At 40.2% G+C, this 24,475-nt stretch overlaps 1 protein-coding gene across 1 annotated transcript; it reads right to left on the bottom strand.

The window, feature by feature from the left end:
- Positions 1–1,385: 1,385 nt before the first annotated feature.
- Positions 1,386–19,346, bottom strand: LOC134445746 (AP-3 complex subunit sigma-1). The gene is made up of 6 exons (XM_063194804.1): positions 19,091–19,346; positions 17,170–17,261; positions 14,304–14,415; positions 11,959–12,030; positions 10,672–10,779; positions 1,386–2,492 (listed from the first exon to the last, which is right to left on the bottom strand). Exons 1-6 carry the CDS (start codon positions 19,157–19,159, stop codon positions 2,364–2,366), a joined length of 582 nt encoding a protein of 193 aa, XP_063050874.1. The 5' UTR covers positions 19,160–19,346; the 3' UTR covers positions 1,386–2,363.
- Positions 19,347–24,475: the final 5,129 nt, after the last annotated feature.

The following is a 24,475-nucleotide window of genomic DNA, read 5'->3' on the forward strand; positions in this document are numbered from 1 at the left end:
TTCCAACTAGAACTAGAGCTCTACCAGTTTTAGTTTTTTTTTTTTTTAATCGTGCCCCTTTTTTGCGTGATTCCAACAAGCATTTTTGAACACATCGTGTCCATTTTTTATTTAGTAAAACTGAAAAAGACACTATCCTTGTCAGTGTTGGGCAAGTTACTCAAAAACTGTTTAGGCCTTACTGATTACATGTTACTGTCTTCCAAAATAATCCCTTACACTACATTATTACTGTATTTAAAATGTTAATGTTATGTTCGCACAAAAGAACTGTATGTCCAAATATGGATCTGGCAATTTATTACAGTGTAAATCAAGCTCATGAGTCATGACTTTTTCACCTTCAACCCAGGAGGTGTTTTTGGCAGCATGCAGACTAAAAACCACCAGGTTCAGGAATAGCTTCTTTCGACGCACCACACACTGAATACAACTAAAACCCAGGTCATTGTAATGCATTTGTAACTTAAGTTATTTAGCATTGTAACTAAGTAAATATTACAGATTTGTGTCCTGTAATGCCTTACATTACTGCATTACAGTAATTAATTACTTTTGTAATGCATTACTGCCCAACACTGCTCCTTGTGCACTCATGTAAGACTGAGTTGATGTCTGTGGCCTACTGAAAAATCACTCAAGTAGAAGTATGAGCACTGCAGGGAAGCTGACGGGGGACGGGGCAAAGGGGTCTGTTGTCGCAGGCCCAGGCAGATGGGGGGCCCAGAATCGGGGTCCCCATTAGATTGTAAGCCTGTGTTGAGAGGGTGGGCTTTTCAAATGATTTTGTCTCGGACCCTGCCAAAACTGTCAGCAGCCCAGAGCATGAGTGCACCTTTCCAAAATATTTCTTTGGTAAGTCACTGGTTGACATACTATAAGTATTTGGAATTTCTTTTATGAGTTAAAGTATGAGCTTATGAACCTAACTAGGCTTATGACAATGAATGTACAATGTACTTAAGTAATGTACAGTGCAAGTAAAAATAGCCAAAGGTAAAGAGAATAGAACCGTTTCAGTACATTACTATAAAGGGTTAGAATTTAGAACAAGCCCATATAATAATACCAAAGCAAATGCGCTTCATCTGTGTAGGCATCATCTGCTTGAACTTGCACTAAATGCTGCGTGATAACAGTTTATGAGAACATGAACTGACAAAGTCTGTCAAATGGCTTGACATTCAACATGTTAGACTTTTTGCCGTTACTTTTGAATCAGTGTGCAGATTTGCAGCAAATCTTGTGTGCTTACACTTTATACAGTAGGTACTGTACATGACTTGATTACATTTTGGATGGTGAAGATGGTAGCAGTAGGCAACTGCAATGGCATAGTAGTTTACATACAGTTTTCTGAGAAGTAATGAGTTCGGATCAAGTAATACAATGCTTAAATATTTTATTGTGTTAAAGAAAGAGGGGAAAACATCAGAAACCTCTTTAGATTTACACATTTAAAAAGTTCACTTGTACTTTCATAAGAAAAGGATCCTTTAAAATACCTCAGCATATACTACAACCGAAGCAAATAACATTATTATTTGATATATCTATATATTTTATATACAGTATTTAATATTTATGTTTGATTCATTTGTTGTACAAAGATACAGCGTGATATGATTGGTCTTCAAATACTGGAGCAGCCAAATACTTAAGGACAAAGGGCATCATTTTTAAAAGAACACTGAGGTCTTGTTTTCAAGGACACAAACTATGAATGCAACAACAATTACATGGAAAAAACAAAAAAACAAAAAAACAAAATCCAAACCAGAGGGAAACATTCAGAGAAAAATGTACATAAAAAGAATAACACATGGAGTACCTTCATTGTCTTTGATGTCATTTGATATTTGCTTCATTTTGGTAAACACACAATACAGTAAACATCCTTTGGAGCGCATGTGGGCCACTGGAGTGGGAGGGGTGTTCCAGAAAGCAGGAGGAGTATATTACAAAGGCTGGCAAAGGGATAAAACTGGATTGTTTAAGTCAGAGGCAGTTTTTTAAAGTCATTCACAGAAGAGCCAAGGGTTTCATTCTCTGAACTCGACAAATGCTGACAGGCTCTTTCCTTCTCTTTCTTTTCTCCATCAGGTTTAAAATTAGATACGCATAGGCACCTTTGTAGTATACCCCCAAAGTTAGTCACTTACCTGGATGTGTTAACTCAGATCATGTGGAAAAAAGCCTTACGGCTTTCTTTTTCTCTGAAAATAAAGACATTACTCGTCTATGACAAGATTTTAACACTAATTCTGAGTTAACCTATCTGGGTTAGTAACAGAAGTCACAGCTTGGAACACCCCTTCGATAACAGGTGTTGCTATGGAACATCCCTTCGATAACAGATGATGCTATTTGAAAGAGGGCAAGTTTGGCACTTTAATGCTGATGTCTCCGATGTTGATGTTTTTGGGCATTTCCGGAAGGTTCATGTTCTTCACCGCTGATACAGCACGAGCCGGGGCTCCAGCAATACCAGCCTACACACAGACACACACACACACACAGAGTTACAATCATTAACAAACATGTAACAAAATAACAAAACAGTCAGTGTTGGGTAACCTGGGTCCAAAGGTTACAATCCAAGCTGCACCCATTTGTTTCTGCCATTCACTAAATGAACTTACGAGGTGGTTCTCCCTGAGCCGTTCACTCATGAAACAGATGACATCACCAAAAAAAATCAATTTAGTGAATGGCTGGAGCAAATGTTGGGCGCATGGGAATGGGCAGAATTTGTAGGGTTGTAACCTGTGAAAGCAGGTTATAAGATCTACAACTAGACATTTAATGTATTACACAAACACATGGAGGCGTTGACAAGTCATCACAGCACATTGTACAGATACAGTAAACCACCACACAAGAATGCAAAAAAGCACCAATTTGTTGACAGACGTGCACAAGAAGTCCGCACAGGCGTTCATCATTTCCATAGTGACCCGTTCCATAACGGTAAACAAATGCACATGCACTGGTTGCGCTCAAGACAGCGAGGCAGTAACTTGCACCCAGTTAGGATGGTCCCTGGAGGACAATACTTGCACACAGCTTCAGAAGGGCCCGCATGGTAAGACAGCTGAGATCAGGAGCAGAGGAGAGATCAACAAGGAACTACAAGCCGATAGAGAGGAGCAAGCATCGTGAGGAGAGAGAGTGAGAGTGTGAGAGAGAGAGAGAACGAGAGATAAAGCTACAGTGTGTGAGACAGCCAAGAGAAGGGGATAGAGAGGGAGAGAGAAAGAGAGCATCGGAGCATTTTGTGATGGGGACCATGAGAGGATGAGTTGACTAATTAGAATAGACTTCTTTCAACAAAATGAACACTGTTCAATACTTTTCAATAATGTAGTACGATATATACATAACAAATAATATATAAATATTAGACTTTTCATTATAAAGTCAAAGACTGAATGAAAAAATGAGATAAATATATATATAATATATATATATATATATATATATATATATATATATATATATATATATATATATAATAAAAAGGTCAAAACTGATAAAGAGGAATTACGAAATTTGAGTCTTTTTTCCTGATTGTAGAGGAGTACAGTATGTGGTGGCCGAATAGTCAGTTCAATTCAGTGAAATAAAAAGGCAAGTGTGGGTGTTTTGACAAAGCCAGGTCACCATGGTGGCTAATGCCTATACCTTAGAATATTCTAACACAGAACTGCTTTAAAAATCATTTTTCCCCCTTACTGCAACCAGTGTTTCTAGATTGGGCATTTTATCTGAATATGACACCCGCCATTCATGATAAAATTGAGAAAACCTTGTAATAAAAGATGAAGATAAAGACGAAGCCTACTTATTCATTCCAGCGATAAGAAAGTGTTCAACCTAATGTCATCTTTGTTCACCAAATTGCACCATATTCTTAATTTACGAGTGCCCAATGACAGCAAACCACTGACTTTTTTTGGAAACAAACCATCAATGTTCTGATCACTACATACAGTAATAAATACAATCAGTTCTAGAAAATCTGCCTGTATGACACGTGAGGCAAAAAAGCCCCAGTCAAAAACTACAGTTCCATGTACTGACCTAGTCATCGAAACAACTGACTCAACACAGAATATCAATTCGGGCAGCCTGATCAACCACGAGTGGACCTAACTGTATCTGTACAATGCATGGTAGGATGTCATAAATACTGGACAACAACAACAACAACAACAAAAACACTGAACAAAAACATTGACATGGGTCATTATCACAATGTGGGGACGGAGGACAAAGAGGATCACGAAATACTATTCCTGACTATAACTGATATTCATTTAGTGCTGAATGTGACATTTACTACATCTAGATGTCCCAACAACTAACAAACTGAACAAACTAAAAGACTGAACACACCACATGGGTTATTAATGTAGGAGCTGAGTAAAGTGGATTATAACTGTGATGCCTAAGTAGGGCTGGGCGATTATTTCTTCCTTATGTCTCGATAAAATTCAGGGCAAATACAATGGTTTTGGCGCCACTTGCTCTTCGTCACATGACGGGAGTTTACTTTACCCAGAGCCATGTCTAAGAACAGAATGAGTGAAAGTGAACTTGATCAGTAGAATGTTGGGGGGTGGAAATACTGGTCATGGAATAAACCCTCTGATAACTGGTGTCATTGTTAACAAAGAAAGGATACATAAGGTGCAACGTCTGACTAGGCATGCATTAAACAGTTTTATGTCAACAAAATGGAGCCAAAAACCTTTTTGCTTCGCCAAGTTCACCTAAAACCATTAAATGTAAGCATGCTTCAGAGGATGTTACCCTGCTTATGCCACTACATAATTTAAAATGTGTTAAAAACAAAATTTCAAACAATCATTAATTAGCTGCTGAAGGGTTCCGCTCAGTTTCAGTATTCCGAAATGTTTAACATTAAGAAGAGCTCTGCGCAGCCCTCAGCCACTGCTGTCAATTATTCATCAAATAGTTGACAGTATAGATGCTGAATATTCTATCGGGTATTGGTATGCTAAGGTTTTAACAGTTTTTGACAGAGCTACATTCAAGCTGTGCACTATAAAAGGTCTTAATGCATGCTTAGCAACCAATCAGAAAGCAGTATAAAATTCCAGAGGGTTACAAAGATCTGTGGCGCATTATAGAAAACAGGATTAGTCACTTCCTCATTGAATACACTAACGCTGAGAAAGTGTAGCATCTCGTCATAGAAAAGCTTTGTTTTTGACAGTTTATATACTTTTTCAACCATGTTTTCAAGAGGTCTATATGTCTTTTCTGTCACTCAGAGTTAGCTGGGTAAATCACTCAATCATCTTTTTGTAAAACACCTTAATTTATCAGGTATTCTGTAATGGTTTGTTTGCAGATATCGTGACATAAAGAGAAAAAAAATGGGTAAGTAAGATACGTTGATGACATATTTTAATTCAAATGCTCTCAAATTGAGTGTCAGGAGAAAAGAATCATGATCAAAATTGATATCAGATTATAGGCGAAATTATGTATATCTCAATATTTTTTTTATATTATCGCCCAGCCCTAGCCCACAGTAATTGATTTTCCTCATCACACCTAAGTATCTCACCATTCCACTGATTTTCCCATCAGTAAGTAAGTTAACCGCAGATGGAGTTAGTCATATTTGTTAAAACGGAAGCAATTCTTGAAAAAAATTAAAAAACTACAACATTTGGTACTAAGGGAATCACTAGATTGAGTATTTACTATTTCAGTATTAACAGTACTGCATACTTTTTGTCCTGCAATAAGGTCACGTCTACTGACTACTAACTACAGACAATTGGGTCATCAGTCCATGATTAATGGTAGGGTCAGATTACATGTTTTCCTTGGGTCATTTTCCTTAACATTGACCAGATTAATTTATTGGAGACCACATTGGTTAATTGGTTGGAGACAGGTCACATTACAAAATGTATCTTTATTGTGCCGTTCCATTGAGTTTAAGTGGCAGATTTCTTTATGCTCAAGGAACATATGCGATAATGCCTAAGCGACACTGCAAAACTCATTCCCAATTTATCAAAATAAGGCACAATGTTAGAAACGACAAATTTGTGACACAATCTGGGTAATATTGTAATCTGATCCATCCATGATCGTCAAATTACCATATGAAACTAAGGCCATGACATCCATTTCAGAGCAACAATGTGGCTAACGTATTGAAGTGCCAGTCCACCACTGCTGTACTCACTTTCCACCTGCCCCTCGAGTTAAATAATTGAGTTTTACCTTTCTCCCATTCTTCCAGCAGTTTTCTGACTATGGCGATGCAACTTGTCCCTCCAAGCTAGCATGAATCATTGATCAGAATTCGGTTCAATGATATCATGATGGCTTGGAGCAAGGAGTAATATCGCAAGACTCAAGAGAACAGATGAAAGGACAGGAGAAAGGTAAAACTCTTCAACTCGAGGGGAGGTGGGAAATTAACATTTCCAGAAATTGTGGATTGTCACGTAAAGAATTTATTGATCTGCTAACTATCTATAAATACACTTTTTGGATAGTGTATTCTTATAGATCGCTGGCAAGGTCAATGAATGCAGTTAATGCCGGTATCTCTCAAACAACTCAAATACTTGGGAGCAGCAAAGCACAGTCTGGTTCCTGCTGGAATGGATGTCGCAGTCTGGTACAATGTGTCTACTACAGTGAGTCTATATGCTAACTATACACTATACACTATTGCATTAACATCTATATTCATATTATTTATGTATGTAAGAATGCTAAGGTAGGAAAACTGATGATAGACAGCACTTTATAATAATTACACCCCATGAAAACATGTATATTGAGTTTTTTTAATTGTGTTCATCATTTGTCAGCCACTGCTCTTACTACTTACAAGTTAATGATTTAGAAACAAGAGTTAATAACTCCACACAGAGTACCGGTATGCAATATGGACTGAAAGGTACTGTAGCACAGAGTGTGATGGACAACAACCAACATGAACATACAGATAAGTGAACAAATGATGAACATGTTTTACAGCCCACATGTTATATACTAACTTGTTCTGACAGAGTATATAATACTGTATGGCTGAAAAACCTGGTGGGGGCAAGTTATTATAGAGTGCTACTTCCTACTAATACCATGTCAAAAGTAAGAGTTCTAAAGTTAAGTCCATGATATGCTATAACACTATACACAGGTACATCCATCACCATAAACCTACATGACGAATGTGTGGTAGAGCTAATGTTCACTGGGGTCAAATTCATTGAGGAATCTTCACATATTCTTGAATGATGGTGAATAACCAATTCTGACTTCCTTACTTCAAGCTCAAATTAGCCGGTGAGAACTGGATGAAACCTGGTGGTGTGATTCCTGCTACTAGGCATGTTGTGTGATGTGGATGGGATGGGCCTTTTTCACCTGACGTCAGGCACCTTTGAACACTGAACATTTTTCAATGCACTCAAAGCAGGTGCCGGTTGCCTCTGCAGCCATACACGCATACCGTTTCCACTGGGATTTTTTTTTTTTTGCCTGAAACTGGTAGTCTTACACACCGGTTTAGCCTCATAAGAAAACTTGTCTGACGCCAGAGTGAAAAAGGCTACTTGGTAGTGAAAAAGCAGTACCTGGATCTACCTGTCCTGTCTGGGGGACTGAAAGATAAAGCTCTGAAAGAGAAATGGAAGAAGAACTGGAGAGCGTTAGGAAAGAATGTTGAAATGTTAGACCAAGAGTAAGAGAAGCATAGAGAAAAAAAGTCATCAAGATTAACAGTTAAAAAGGTGAAATTGATAGAAAAGTTACTTTAAAAAACAGTGATGATAGTGGTCACCACATACCGCACCTGAATATAGCAAGGGGCACAGATCAAACTCAATAGTGAAAAGCTTAAAAAAAGACTTCCGCTTAAAACTTTCTTTGATTTGTATTATGCTGACTTGTGTGTTTCTTTCTGCGAAAGTGATTTTAGGAGAGAAAAAATTGAATCCAACAAAAAATCTGACCTTTGTCCCAATAACCACTCAATTTGAAGGATAACTTCAGCCAATTTCAATATGCTGTTGTATTGGTCATGATACCCTTGACTTGTCAGTACCCGGTGATGCTGCATTTTTCGACTCAGCCATTTCCAAGATGTGAGCTATTCTAATGGGGGCAGATCTTGTTAACATTAAAAACGTTCTTAACATAGGCCTACTCCAAATATTATCCCAAACGATTTCACCGTTTGCTAGTTGTCTGTTGATGTTGCATAACCTTTTGGATGTTATAGGGAAGGAATAACTCAAGGTGTGTGTTTTTTTAATGTACACTAACACCTGCCACCATTACAATGACCAGGATCTTGGAAAATTATCAGGTACTGACAAGTCCAGTCCAGTGTAGTGTGAGCATTATAACTACATGTCGAAATTAGCAGAAGTTATCCTTTAACTCCTCAGGAATAATTTCCAAGACTGGTAGTGAAGTCAAGTCTACAGTATGGCCTGTTCACACGTATTTGGCGATTTTTATCATGCATCATTTTTTAAAATTAGCTTAAGCCTTTGGTTTACACTTAAACAAAATGTTAGCTATGACTAAGTGGAACCCATATGAGACTCATAGCTACCTTGGTGTTGATTCCATATCTATCCAATTTGTGCTGATGTAACAAAGAGATTTGTCTAATCCAAATGTTGTGTAAATGCAATTAAAAAATATGAATAATGCTTAAAAATGCTTGTGAAAAGACTTCTTATATTATGACCTTATTTGTGTGAGGGGTTTTTAGGAGCAGTATATCAGAAGCAACATTAACATAATTATTACTAAAAGATGAGACTGCAGTAAGCAAGACATCATATTTTTTAAGTATGTTACTCAAGATGAACCCAACATAAACTAGTGTTCCATGAGAGAGATGGCAGATGGGACTTGTGTGTGACCGGTTTTATTTTCCCGTTTCAACTACAACTTCTTCTGGTTTAACATACATTTTGGCTGAGGTGGATACCCTAAAGTCCTGCTGCAGATTATAGAAAGTAGCTGACAGCGTGCTTCTCACATCCTCAGAGTATTAAGGTCAAATACATTTGACAGGTTTATGTAATAAGTGACCAAAAGGTATTGTAATTTTTTGACATGATTTTTTTCAAGAAGGTGTAGAGTAAATCTAGAACACTGCTAGTGTACGTAGGTCTCAACATAGAAAAAAATCAGGTCGATAAAAACCATGTACTCCAGTACACCAATACACCAATAGTGTACATGCATTACATTACAAAAATGCTGTGCTTTTTATTGGGGAACCACAAATACAGTCAGATTCAAATTATTACTAAAGAAAAGCCCATCAGAGGATCTAAGATCTTTGACACTATAATACTATTACTATACCATGTAACATGTATGGTTCAATGTAATAAATACACGTTGAATTTTCATAGATGCTCTATAGGTCTATGGACTGGCAAAGAGGCATCATACAGTAGAGTATTTCCATGGAGGGAATGGCCTTTGCCACCATTAAATAAGCACACACTGCTTTGCAGCTATTGGCAATTGGTTTCATCACTGAACAACACGTCATCAGTCCACAGGTACGTGGGTTAGAACAATATGGGTATGACATGACACACAATGTCTCATGAAGCCAGTCAAGGTAACAAAGTATCTCATAGAACCTTTTGGTCACTCAGACCTTCTTCGAGTGAGCGACCCTCAGCCCTCACCTCAAGAAGGTCTGATTGACCAAAACATGAGCAATAAAATACAAGAGTAATGGATGGTGTGTGGGATATTTGGCTATTGCTTTGAGTTGAACCATAACCTTGGTTACATCCAACACGCCCATTTGAATTGAAGTGTGCATTCTATGGTAACACAAAGGTAACACAAAAAAGTGACTGCTTAGACCCAAATTCCAACATGAAGTGTTGAACCTGGACACATTTGTGAATATTGAAATATGTCCAAGTGAAATAATTAGTTTGCAGTGTAGTTTACAGTGCGAGTAGGAAACACTTAACGTTCAGCCAGTTACAAATCTGGATAAAGTGAGAAAAAAGCCAAGTCTTGCCATTCGGCTATTTAAGATGTGTGCTTATACTACACACCACAACTGCCAAAGTATAAGAAGACAATACTGCAGAGTAGCGAGTATATCAGATCATACAAACAGTATATTACCAAAGTACTGTAAACACATGCGGATATTGATCTGCACACTGAATAGATTTTTCCTATGATGGTATGACGAGAGAGAGAGAGAGAGAGAGAGAGAGAGAGAGAGAGAGAGAGAGAGAGAGAGAGAGAGAGAGAGAGAGAGAGAGAGAAAGAGACATGAAGAGATTTGACAAATCGACAGGTAGATGGATACATAGATAGATAGACAGACATACAACAGTAGTTAAACAGACACAAAAGCACAAAGACAGACACAGACTCTTTCTGAAAGAAATTTTGGAAGCAATGTTGAGGAAAACGGCGATGCAATAGAGCAGAAACAAATACTAGCAGTCATCGCAAGCAAAGCACTGACAAGACATACAGATTTTTTTAGAAACAAGCAAAGGAGAAAGGGAGACAGGGAAGAGTAACATGGAACAGCCTTGCAACATTCCGGACGTCAACACCACAACATTCTAAAAGGGCAGCGCGGAGAATTCTCGTTGTTACCTCTGATTTTTCCAGCTTATTCTGCGAATCCACCTGCGTGATGATCTCATTCATGTTGGTCTCCAAAACCATTCCACCCATCACCATCTCCCCCAAGATGTTATGGACCTGTTAATAGTGTTGCTCAATTAATCTGTTTCAATCTAGCTTTTGTGTAGTGCTGGAGTACTTTTTAACCCAGTCAGGAACGACAGTAAAGATAGGACAGAAAGTGACTGGTGGATGGGGGGGAGGGAGGCTGTGGAAGGCCCTCCACACATTGGTTCCAACAAAGTGCGGAGCACTGCTCTGCCTAAGTTCGATTCCATTGTTTTCAATACAACCCCGCACACCATCGCCGATGTCCGCGGACATCCGTGAATGTTGGCTGGTGATTAGGGACTATTATGCCTCTTTTCCACTGCCAGTTTTCTGGTAGGCCTACAGCTCGACACAGCGCGACTCGGCTGCCACTTATTGCTTTTCGATTGGGCACGACACAGCTCAATCGAAAAGCAAAAAGTGCCGGCCGAGACGCACTGTGTCAAGCTGTAGGCCTACCAGAAAACCAGCAGTGGAAAAGAGTCTTTAGAGTTCTATTTTGTCTGTGCCACCCATTGATTATCCATGCTCTGCTGTGGTGCAATTGTGTGCAGGGGTCGGAATTGTGTCGGAAGCGAAAGTGCTCCGCAGTGCTGTTGGAACCGATGTGCGGAGGGCCTAACAAGGAATTGGAAATGATCACAAGCTAGATTTACATCTATAGGTAAGGAAACAGACTCAAATCTAGAGGACGTTTTAAAGGTAGAGTATGTAATTTATAAAGGTGCACTGTGTAGGAGGGTGTAGGAAAAATGTACATTTACAAGTCGTAATGAATACTATGTATGTACTATGTAACCATTGCTGTATATTCTACTTTTGTTATGTCAAGTTCCGAAATAGTGTGCATCAGTTATCCTTTCACGTCCCAACTGTATTATTTGTAACTTTCAGCAGTCCAACAGAAAATAACGGGATGGAACAGATTGTATCATTTTCAATCGGTCCCGTTGCTTTCAGTTAAGACACGATATTAGAAACTTATGTTGGTAAATAGCCATGAAAACACAAGATTTGTGAAATTGCAGCACAAGTGCTGCAAATAAACTACTAAAAATACATACGCTACCTTTAAAGACAATAAGAAGTCATATTTTCTTGTAGGCACAAAGGTGGCCCATGGCCTATTTCAGCTACTGTAAGTAGCCTTGGGGGGACCATGGAAGAAAAAGCTCCAGCATCAGTGCTGCCTTTTCTACGTCTTACCTTATCAACGTGGAAAATCAAGTCAAGTTCACAGACATTCTCGAAGCATTTGTCCAGGGTTTCCACAAACACCTGGAGAACATAAACATAAATTAATAAATGCAGACAATGGCAAACATGGTACAGAGTTAGGATTTTTTTTTTGTACTGCATGCCACTTTAACTTTCTGGTTTTGTTGTTGTGCTTTTTATTGTGCTCTGTGACCAAGAATTGTTATTCATCAGGGTAACTTTGAGAGTAACTCGATCATGTATAGCGTAACTTCTTGATTAAAGGGGTATGCCACTATTTTGGGGCTTATTACAGTTAAAATCGTTGGCTGGGGTTTATAAAGGTGGTAAAGTGTCTTATTTTTCATGTTAAGCGTTGTCTTGCTTTAAGACAAGTTAAAAGAGGGAATATGTCGCTAAGCTAGTGAAAGTCAATGTATCCGTGTAGCATTGTAGCATGCTACATGGATACATTGACTTTCACTAGCTTAGCGACATATTTCCTCTTTTAACGTGTCTTAAAGCAAGACAACGCTTAACATGAAAAGTAAGACACTTTACCACCTTTATAAACCCTGCCCAACGATTTTAACTGTAGTAAAACCCAAAATAGTGGCATACCCCTTTAACGTATACTACAAAAGCTTCAGATGTTTCTGAGGCATGCTACCATGGCAACTTTACATCTCAAACCCGCTCTGAGCAGTTTATTGTTTGTTGTCTAGGTCAGTGTTTCTCAACCTTTTTTTAGGCGAGGCACCCCTTCAATTCAGGAAAAATTTCAAGGCACCCCAAACCAACAAGCCGTAACATAGCATTGCATCCGATACCACAAAAGCTTAGAAAAGTAACACATTTGGAGACGTCACACAACCTACGTTCTAAGTTGCAACTGACTGGGGCGCCTATATTTGCTTTATTGTGCGTAAATGGCAGATGAAAGATTCCACTGACTAACATTAACATCAATTTTGACAAATATGTATTATATTACATAATTTATTTATCAGCCCCGGCACCCCTGTTGAGAAACACTGGTCTAGGTTAACTCTGGGTTAAACCATCCTCTGTCCTCAAATTTGAAACTGATTGGTGCAAGGGCAAGATCACACTGCCACCTGAAGGTAGAGCAAAACTCAAAACTCTTATGCCCCTTCCGACCAGCCTTCTCAATAAAATAAACGGTAATATTTGGTACCACTCAATTCAAACCGTCTCTGCACACCAGGACCAGTCAGAGCAACAGTGACTAACCCGCAACAACAGTGACTAACCCATGCCAACATTTGGGAAACAGGAAACAAAACTCACATTGTGATTGAAGGACATGTGTGGATTTGTGTCTGACTTGTAACGGTGCAGAACTAGACCAACTTGTCAACGGCTAAATTATTTGCTGCTGCTAGGCGGGTCTAGGGTATACTGCCCTACAATTTAAGAACGCAGTATAATTCAAAATGGCAAACTGAGAAAAAAGGCTTTAAAGATTCCTTTCTGTCCACGTGGCTGTGTTGGAGGTAAAGTGGTGATGACACTTCCATATAATACTTTTTTATGGTGAAAATTTATGCACACAAGAAAAAAGCAAAAAAACCAACATTCTCATTACTTTTTAGCTGAAAAATCATTATACTGCGTTCTGTTGTGGTATTACTGTCTACACCAAAACCACAGTGTCAATGGAGAAGTGCAGTATAATTCGCATTATACTGCGTTCTTGGCTAGTACGACGTAACCTCCTAAAACCAAAAAGCGCAGTATAATCAGTTTTTTGCGTTTTTTTCCAAAACGGGACCAAGTTGGGCCAAAAAAATTTAACACAAGAAAAAGAAGGTATTTTAAAGCCAATTTCCGGTCTAAACCCATTTTCGACCATTTTCAAGATACTGCGTTCTGATATTGTAGGGCAGTATACTGCATGTTTCAGGTCTTCAGAATGCAAAGGGCTAAGGAGCAGTACGTTTTGCACAGGCTGTTTACTTGGTCACATAAGGTCTATTATTTTTGTTATCAAGGAAAGATAAAGTTTTCAGGCTTTGTAAGGTAACAGTCTCTGGTAAATAAAACGATAAGTTGCCACAGACCAGCACTACACAAATATTGCTCTCACTGTAAGTACTGGTGTATATTGAATTAGGTTATATTCAAGGTCTTGACATTTCAAATGCACATGAACAGCCCTTCTTGTTGTAATGTCAAGCACAAGAGAGCCATCAGGAAATTATTTTGATACACACGTTCTTGAGGCGGAAGTATGTAAACGAATGCAATGGCATCCGCTGCTTATTTCTCTTTTACATGAAAATATTTCCTGTTTCCAGTTCATGCCAGTGGCTCAATTGGTGATCACTGACCTGTATTAAATCTAGAATCCCAAGTTCACTTTCTGATGAATCTACACAGAAGACAAAGTAGAGGGTGGCGTAGTGTCTGTAGATCAGCTTGTTTTCAGAGCCACCTATTAAACTGAGAAAACACAAACACACAAAGGGAAATATATTATTGAGATTACAGAGTAAGCCAAAGGCTGGGGCCTAAATACAATTTCACATACTGCAGGGTACAATGAAAATTCAACACCACTGCCACCATCAAGAAGGCACAACAGAGACTGTACTTCCTTAGGGTCTTACGGGCTAACCATCTACCCCAAAGTCTACTGGTGGCCTTCTACCGGAGCTCCATAGAGAGCATCCTAACATACTGTTTATGTGTGTGGTATTCCAGCTGCACAGCGGCGGACAGAAGAGCTCTTCAGAGAGTGGTCAGCACAGCTCAGAAGAACACCAGCTGTCCCCTGCCCTCTTTAGAGGAGTTGTTCTCCTGTCGCTGTCTGAAGAAAGCCAAGCAAATCATCAGAGACCCCTACCATACTGGACATAAACTGTTTGAGCTGCTGCCATCAGGCAGGCATTACAGGGCTCTGGGTACAAAAACCAACAGGCTAAAAGACAGTTTTTATCCAAAAGCAATCTACACACTTAATTTTGCACAGCTGACTTTTTAAAATCTTAATTATTTTTATACAGTATATATATAGGTTTCTTTGTTGATTTTTAAGCACTGTGAGCATCTGCACTTTACCAATTTCGTTGTACCTGTACAATGACAATAAAGATTCATTCATTCATTCAAAATGAAGGGAAGCATATTTCTGTAGGTGCTCTGATCAACTCTGATTTAATCCACCTTTCTACAAAGGCGAGACTAGTCTGACCAAAACGATCAGGAAAGAACACAATCATTACACAGTCAAGTGAGATGTCTCTGAAGATTAGCATTTGTCAAGGTCAAAATTAGCATTATGTACAAGTCAAGGTCAAAGAGCTTTGTTGTAAGCCACTGGACCTCTTGGAGTTCAAAAGATATTTCCTTCCTCAACAGCAGGGGTATATTGCAGAGGGCAGGTTTAGTCTCTCACCTGGGTATGTCAACTCTTAGCAAGTGGAAGATCTAGTAATATACGCACATGACCTGTAGTTCTGTTTTGGTTCAGTCATTACTGTAAACCATCTTTTTGGAATAATATGTTTTCAACCATTAAGCGGGACCTTCACTTTGCTGTAGTCAGTATGGTGGCCAAAGGTATTATAAATGCCAACGTAATTCTAGAAGCTGAAACGGACTTCCATAAAGACCTGCTGCAGCACCGTGTACCTTGGCTGATATAAAAATGTAACGGCTGGAATCAACGCCGGCGGCATTGCAGGTTATAGTCGACTGTGGTGATTATGGTGTTGCGTCCTTGTCCTCAGGGGATTGCTAGTGACAATCAGCATCGTAAGTGTGGACAGGGTCCTTGAGAACAACTTAGAATGCTACGAGTTTACACCACACACACACGTTCACCCACAATGATTTTCGGGAAAGAAGCGTATTAAGTGAGAAAGTTAAAGGGGCTCTATGTAGAATTAAAAGTTTAATTAATCACTGTCCCAAGTAATCCGATGCTTATTTGAGTCATTAGTAAGTGACGGATGATTCTCGCGACCTCTTTCACGGTCAGCTGTCATAGAACCCCAAATGCAACTTTTGACAGAGCGGTCCAAGCAAGTGTTGTGGGTGCTGTAAAGCCGTCGTAGTGCAGCAGTATTACTATGTAATGTATGACTTACCATACCACCACTTCCACTTGGTCATGTAATGCCCCCAACACTCGCTATAGCGGAAGCATGTGAATGCATGTCCCAATCACTTCAAAGAGCGAGAGGAAGTGCTTCAAGTCCCTTCAGACTTCCCCTTGAATCAAAGCAAGGGTGGGACCCCTACTAGTACGAACAAAGTTAAGTCCAAACAAAGTAAAGTGTGAGTGAAGTGTGCGCAAGGCGAAATGGGACACAGTCTAAATCAGGGGTGGGGAACCGATTTCATCCTTCAAATTTTACAAAGTCCTCCGAGGACCGTACTATGTACACAAACCAGGATTTCCCCCTGGCACATTAGGCCTATATGGAAGGTGGCCATTTTCACAACAGACCCCACCTTCACTAGGTCCCCTGAGAATATAACTTAATTTTATAGCAAATATAATTTCTAATATTTAAAAAAAAACCAAAAAAACATACTTAATGTGAAACAGTGATTCTCAAAGTGTGGTCCAGGGACCACTGGTGGTCCGCGACAGAGCTCAGGTGGTCCGTGAGGGGATTTCTACTTTTCCAAGACAAGCTAGCGGTAGGCTGTATTTGTAACATTATTACAAAGCTAAGCATAGCTGAAGTCTTATTTTCATAACAATAAGAATGTCTTGTAATGTCAATAAAAAGGGATTTGTATTGAAATTAGCAATGTCAAATTAGTACCTGCCAACTGACCATTCAGTTCCGGGGCAGGATATGGCAGCCTCAAGGGCCATAAACGGCCCTCGAGACATAGGCTCCCCAGCCCTGGGGCCTCATGTACAAAGACTTCTGTAGATTTCTTACTGAATCTTTGCGTAAGTGAATATCTGAAAAAAATGCATTTGCGCCTGAAAATCTTAAATATATCAATCCACACATAAACAGGTGTTCATGCTGAATCATGTGGTATGTCCAATTTCACATGAAATTTAGTAAACATGCACTTTTTCATGATAAGTCAGTATTGGTACATCTGAAAATCTTCGTGGAAAGTTACTTACGGAGCTTTTTGTGCATAAGTAAGTTTTGTACATGAGGCCCCTGGTCTAAATCCTCTCCATCATACAGCAGTGTTGCAAGCTGCACATGCCACACTCACATGCCACCCTCCAGGAAGTTGCAGACGTTTTCATCTCTCTTCGATACCAAGTGAAACGTTTCTCGGATGATCTGTTGTTCTGTATCTTCAGTCTGTGGAAGGACATGGAAATAGCAGCATTAGCATCATGCAAAAGCAGCACACTAGGCATGCGTTATTGTAATTGCCTTCTACAGGAATTGATCACATTCACACTCAAATCTGCGTCTTCAGTTCACACTATAAGGCAACTTTCTGTGCATATATTGTAGGTCTCCATCTTTCAAACATTTGCTTTGACCGAATTGAACTACTACACCCACTTGGGCCCATTCAGGCCTATAATGAGGTTTTTTTTTTTTTTTTTTGCAACATCACGACCAGATGGTTTGCCATCTGCCTTTATTCACGCAGCCTGAAGTTGTTTTGGTGGGAGACACGACTTGTGTTACATCCTACAGCCATAATGTCCCATTCACAAGTGATGTGGTATCACATTGAGAAAGCCTCTCTCTACCGATGCAAACTCCTGCTTTATTTCAGAAACAGAACGGCCTCTTATAACATACTGCCAACAATAATAAAGCACGAGTCGATCACAAGACGAGTCACGCTGGTCAGCATTAGCCAGGGCATACAGACTGAGACTCCCAACGGAGTTCGCTCCCGGACGTGCGGTCCCCGGTGTTTCTATCACTCCCGGACTTGCGGTCCCCACCCGATTATATTTCACGTATTATCATATACTGCCACATACAAGCAATTTAGGGTTAGGTTTAGGTTTAGGGTTAGGGTTAGGTTTAGGGTTAGGGTTAAGGTTAGGGTTAGGTTTAGGGTTAGGGTTAAGGTTAGGGTTAGAAACAAAAAACTAACATCAACAAGATAACTGGCTCCGTAATATGGCGGTGGTACCGTTAGTCTGGCTAGTGGGAGCGAGATGAAATGGGAGTGTAATGAGATGGGAGCGTGAATCTGGGAATCTTAGCCAGCCATTTTGCATTTTTTTCTCTAAATTGCCATATTTGCGTAAATACTGTGGTGTCAACGCTTTTGCGAACGTTCGGCGACGGCGACCTTGCCGGTGACACACAATGCCATATGTCCTTGTAAATACTTAATGACCAGGGTATCAGTGCGCCTTAAATATCTAATGAGGAAATATGAGCCGCTACACTACGGGCGGATAAGCCGCCCATCAATGGATTAAGGTGGGGCTACTGGAAAAAGCAAGTCCATTATTGATAATATGATGTAATTCTTCTCAATAGAAAAGAAATTCACCCTAAGACATAGCCTATGCCGACTATTACAAATGCAATAGATGAAACAACAGAGGAGACAAGTCTGTGAAATCTGGAGACAACAACGGAGACCATATCCAGGAAAGTGATACAGCAAGCCCCTATATCAATGACTCTAGCTCGCCTTTTGCAGCAATGTAACTTTTTGAACAAAGTGAACCTCTTAGGGCATGGCATCTTGAACATTTAAGAACTTATAAATCGTCCAATAAATCGTAGTATTAGAGCTATAGTGTTCCTCATCCAGAGTGGGAATGGCATGGTCTGCGCTACTTGCGTAGCCGCGTCCTAGGCTAGCCGTCAAACCTTATCTCTATAACCGAGGTCAAGCTGACAGGTGAAAGCATCAATACACACGTAAATGTAATGTCAGTTTAAGACATTACCTCTGAAATCGAACTGTCGGTATAATTTTTGTCACTGGCAGTTATGTGCATTTGAGGGTCTGTCTATGTTGCTGTTGTTTAGCCTACCTGGCCAAGTCCACTCGCCTTGACCGTCTTTTTTTAAATCTCCATTAATTCAGTAACATTGTCACATCATCACACCAACACCAACAATCACCACCGCTATCCTAGCTATGTTAGCGTTAGCATACCTATGTTTACCATTTCGGAAGTCTGCAACATCAGGTTACTCACATAATGCTCGTAGAATTTCGATAGTCTGGGTTTTCCATGGTTGTTGAATATTAATATTGCTTTTATCATTTTCAAAACAAGGCTACAGACCACTTGGAAACAGACTGCTGCGGTTGGAACACCTTTACACCTACAACTGATGCCAGTCTACCTGACTGGCCAGGGCTGTGTCAAATTTCCTCCCAACTGCATGTCAAGACGCTACACTAGAGCCACAGAGCTTACGTCCAGTGAGCTTAGGGAGAAAAAAAACACTGCCATGAAATGACACGTCTCCAAGTACGGGTGCCGACACGAATCAAACTGCATAACGCGTTTTGGCCATCGCAGGCTGATGGATGCGCGCGTACTAGTAGCGAAACTTGATCATTAGGCCTATACTTGAATATGTTGTTCTGGATGTATTTGTTTTCACTACCATGCACACGCAGAGCTAATAACTAATGACAATGACGTGAAACTAGAATGTGAATCTAGAAAGCAGCTTGGGGTGCATGCAATCAGATGCTTTAAATGCTTTAAAACAAATTCTTCTATTCTGCTTTATAGGCCTAAATGTAGGCCTATCATTATATAAAAAATATCTTCACCTGAAAATTTAGTAGGCTGATACATTTTTTTCATCCACTTGTTGTGAACCGACCAAATGATGCGGTAGGCTATGCCTGCAGATGGCAGTATAGGACAAATATCTGACCAGTGATCACCAGGCCGCATCCCTGGGTCACACCAGACAATGGGCCTTTCTCAAAACCTAGGACAGTGCCCTTCCAAGTGTATCACCCTAATTAGTCAACCCCAGTAATTGGATACTCTTTATTAGTCACACCCAGTGATTGGATATTCTGTAGAGTTCACCAAAGAGTATCCAATCACTGGGCGTGACTAATTAGGCTGATACACTTGGAAGGCCACTGCACTAGGTTTTGAGAAAGGCCCGAAATAGCCGTGATCGATTTCATGCAACGTCTGCATGCGCATGCAGACAGCAATGCATTCTGGATGAAAATGTTGCATGATGGTTAGAAATCTTGTAGACTTAACCAAATCTCAGTCATGGTGCGGCGATGACGTGACGTGTGTCATGATCAACTACCGCAGGATAAATGCGAAATGCATTGCAAAATGCAATGCAAACGTTTACTGACGTCGGGTCAGGGTCCCACACCCCTAAAAAGTAGGTGCGATTGATTTCTTGCAACTTCAACTGACGTTGCAAAGTATGTCAGCAAGAACTTGCATGCCGTCACAATGTGGGTGGTGTTAAAGTGATACTGTCCATTTTTGGAAATAAGCTTATTTTACACCTCCCCTTAAGTTAAATAATACGCTTTTAGGGTTCTCCTGTACATTCAACCGTTCTCTGGGTATGGCAGTGCAAATTTTACCTCCAAGCTAGCAGTTAACATTAAAGGGGTATGCCACTATTTTTGGGCTTATTATAGTTAAAATTGTTGGGCAGGGTTTATAAAGGTGGTAAAGTGTCTTATTTTTCATGTTAAGCGTTGTCTTGCTTTAAGACAAGTTAAAAGAGGGAATATGTCGCTAAGCTAGTGAAAGTCAATGTATACATGTAGCATGCTACAATGCTACACGGATACATTGACTTTCACTAGCTTAACGACATATTCCCTCTTTTAACTTGTCTTAACACATTGAGTACCGACGACGTAATAATGCGTTTTTCACGCCCATGCGTTGTATACCAAAACGCAAAAATACGTTTTTGCATTTAAATATCATATTTTGAATCTACACCCTTCAATGGACAATATATGTGATTTTGGTAGCTCTGTGATGGACATAAATGACAACATTTGCAGTCCAAAGTTGTTTGATTGTTATGATGTTTGAGTGTTATGATTTGGATATTTTAATTTAACTTACCAAGATGTCTGGAAGCCAACCCATGTCGCCTATCGCGCTGCCTGCATTGATTTCCCTAGTACGGTCACTGTAGCATCTGTTGTCTCTGACTTCACGCAATAGGTAAACACCATTGTATAGTGCCTGGAGTGTCTTGAACTTTCTGGACTTGCTAGACCTTTACCAGATCCTTGGATCCAAATGGCACCCGATATGTAATTGCAGTAATGCGCTCCGATTTGGACGTTTGATCGCCAAAAAGATAAGTTTCTGTGTCTTCCTGTATGTGAGAAGCCAGAAGCTAGCATGGCTACATATCATGATTCCCTGATTGTCGCTCCCAACGCAGGACGCTCCCCTGTCGGCTCGCTCCCACTAGCCAGACTATCGATCCGGGTGGGACTACACGTCCGGGAGTGATAGAAACACCTGGGACTACACGTCCGGGAGCGATCTCAGCTGGGAGTGTCCATCTGCCACCGCATATGATTCGGGTCGGATGGGCTAGGCTACATCTAAGCATCATATCATTTGGATTTGTTGTCAATGTTGGGCTATTATTTCGGGAGTCATCGGGAGCTATTTTAGCAAATGTCTCACCCTCTGCATGTGTGCAAAGAGTTTGTGATCAGTCCACGTGAAAAACGGGATTTCAAAGGGGCATCGATTGCTGGTGTCGTAGTGTGACAGAGCAGGAGGTGTGCTGCCGTATTCGTGAATCGTGCTATGTTGTTGTTTCCCTAGTAGCCTACGATCGGTAGCGTGTATTGTGTCTGACCTTCACGCAATAGGTAAACACAGAGACCATTGTATATCGTGCCAGGAGTATCTTGAACTTTCTGGGCTTGCTACCTAGACCTTTACCAGCTCCTTGGATCAAAATGGCACCCGAATTGTAATTGGGAGTAATGCGCTCCGATTTAGAAGTTTGATCGCCAACCAGATAAGTTTATTTGATTATTCACCCCTATGTTGAACTGTCTTCCTGTATGTGAAAAGCCAGAAGCTAGCATAGATGGCTACATATGGATCGGATGGGCTACATCTAAGCATCATATCATTGGGATTTGTTGTCAATGTTGGGCTATTATTTCGGGAGTCATCGGGAACTATTTTAGCAAATGTCCGACCTTCTGCATGTGTGCAAAGAGCTTGTGTTCAGTCTGTGTGAAAAACGTGGATTTCGAAGGGCATTGATTGCCAGTGTCGTAATGGTTTAGAGCAGGAGGTGTGTCTTGACGTGCAGGAAGATGTGTGTCAGAGCTAACCTTGCACTAAATTGTGATTAAAACCAACTCATCCCCTTTCAAACTCGTCACATTCTGAAGAAGCGCACCCTTCACAAAAACCTCAATATCTCCGATTGTAGCTGAATTCCATGGATACCCACTTCGGTTTAGCGTGGGTTTACTCGGCAATAAAAGCTCGTAGAGACACACAGTTTTCACCTACTAAGAGGGCAGCGTCTCCACTTTCAAACGAGTCATAACATATTTCAGTGGCCCTATCACATAATAAGCTGTGAGTCTACAAAAAAACGTAAAAAAGGGCTTAGAACGCTGGTATTCTACGACATAATTCCGTGAGCACCGCCGGTATTCAATGTGTTAACATGAAAAATAAGACACTTTACCACCTTTATAAACCCCAGCCAACGATTTTAACTGTAATAAGCCCCAAAATAGGGGCATACCCCTTTAAGTCCTATGAGACCTATGAGACCATCTCATAGGACTTAATGTTAACTGCTAGCTTGGAGGTAAAATTTGCACTGCCATAACCAGAGAACAGTTGAAAGCATAGGAGAACGGTAAGACCCGATTATTTAACTCAGGGGGAGGTGTAAAATAAGCTCATTTCCAAAAACAGTATCACTTTAAATGCAGCACATTTTAAGTCGACCACAAATTTGCATGAGACAATGAGTTTGCACTAGTTTGATCTACATAGCACATCATGTGTGAAGTGTGGTGGGGACAGGTGGGGAAAAGGAGTTGAAGTCTGGGGCAGGGCAAACTTTTTAGGGGTGCGGGACAATGCGTCTTCACAGACGTCAGTAAACTTGGCCAACCAGTTCAAGGGTGCGTCACAGCAGAGGCGATATGCAGACCCTGAAAACGAGCATCAACGGGGATAAGCAACTGCAGGAGTTGCAAGGTCCGTCTGCAGTTGCATTGATCCCATGATATTTTGGCATCATGAAACCTGTCACGTCGTCGTCACAACATGACTGAAATGTGGTAAGTCGGACAAGATTTCTAACTATGACCAATCAACCATCTCTAACCAACATTTTCATCCAGAATGCATTCTGCATGCACATAGTTTCTGCATGTGCCTAGTTTGCACTGCGCCCTACTTCAACTCCTTCTCCCCGCCTGTCCCCCCACACCTCACACGTGATGTGCTACATCAAACTGGTGCGAGCTCATCTCGTGCAAATTTGTGGTCAACTTGAAATGTGCTGTGTGTAGCCTCTTTGAGCAGTTGGGGTCGCCGGCTGGCCTATTCACTATTTGCTGAAAATACTAAACTACATCATAACAACATTTATACATATACAGTCCCAAGAAAAAGTTTGTACACCCTTTGAAATTTCTTACATTTCTGTCAAAATTTATCATAAAACATGGTCTGATCTTCCCGGAAATCTCAAGAAGGAACAATCAGAGTCTGCTTTAACTAATTCCACACAAACATTTACATGTTATCATATTTTTATTGGCCATAAGGCTATAACATTCACAGGACAGCAAGGCATAAGTAAGTACACCCTTGCATTAAATAGGTTTTAACCCTCAGTTAGTTGCAATATCCTCAACCAGACTTGTCCTGTAGTTGCAGATCAGATTAACAAAAATATCTGGATGTATCTTGTCTCCCTCTTCTTTAGAGAACTGCCTCTCGTCAGCAAGGTTTCTGGGATGTCTGGAGTGCATAGCTTTATTGACTTCATGCCATATAATCTCAATTATTTTTAGTCAGGGCTTTAACTGGACTATTCCAGAATGTGTATTTCATTGTTATGAAGGCATTCTAATTTAGATTTGCTTCTAAAGTATGGGTTGTTGTCACATTTCAGCACCTATCCTCTTATGTGCTTCAACTGTGTGACAGACTTCCTCACGTTTTTTCTGTAAAATATCACAATAAACTTGAGTTCATTGCTCCACTGATAATAGCAAACTTTCAAAGGCCTGAGGCAGCAAGGTAGCCGCATATAATGATGCTCCCGCCACCATACTCAGAAGTGGAGATGTAACCAAGAATAACTAAAAATGGGGTTCATTCTGCCAATCTAAAATTAATGGGGTTTCTGTCCAAAAAAATATTGCTGCACCTTTGAGGTTTGCGAAAAAGCATTTATATGCTTCATAAAATTACTGCAAAATATTCTGTAGACCAACGTTGAAACCAAAGTTGAATTTTTCAGGGGAACACATAGTATCATGTTTGGAGGAGAACTGGAGAACCACACCTTCACCAAAACATAATCTCCACCTTTGAGTATGGTGGCGG

Source organism: Engraulis encrasicolus, chromosome 3 (assembly GCF_034702125.1).
Source record: "Engraulis encrasicolus isolate BLACKSEA-1 chromosome 3, IST_EnEncr_1.0, whole genome shotgun sequence".
NCBI lineage: Eukaryota > Metazoa > Chordata > Actinopteri > Clupeiformes > Engraulidae > Engraulis > Engraulis encrasicolus.

What these genes read in the sequence shown, in the direction of transcription:
- LOC134445746 (XM_063194804.1), bottom strand. Translation starts at nt 19,159, where the DNA reads ATGATAAAAGCAATATTAATATTCAACAACCATGGAAAACCCAGACTA. An exon ending in CGAAATTCTACGAGCATTAT is followed by an intron (nt 17,262 to 19,090) that starts GTGAGTAACCTG and finishes GTCCTTCCACAG; the next exon opens with ACTGAAGATACAGAACAACA. An exon ending in ATAAGCTGGAAAAATCAGAG is followed by an intron (nt 2,493 to 10,671) that starts GTAACAACGAGA and finishes GTCTGTGTGTAG; the next exon opens with GCTGGTATTGCTGGAGCCCC.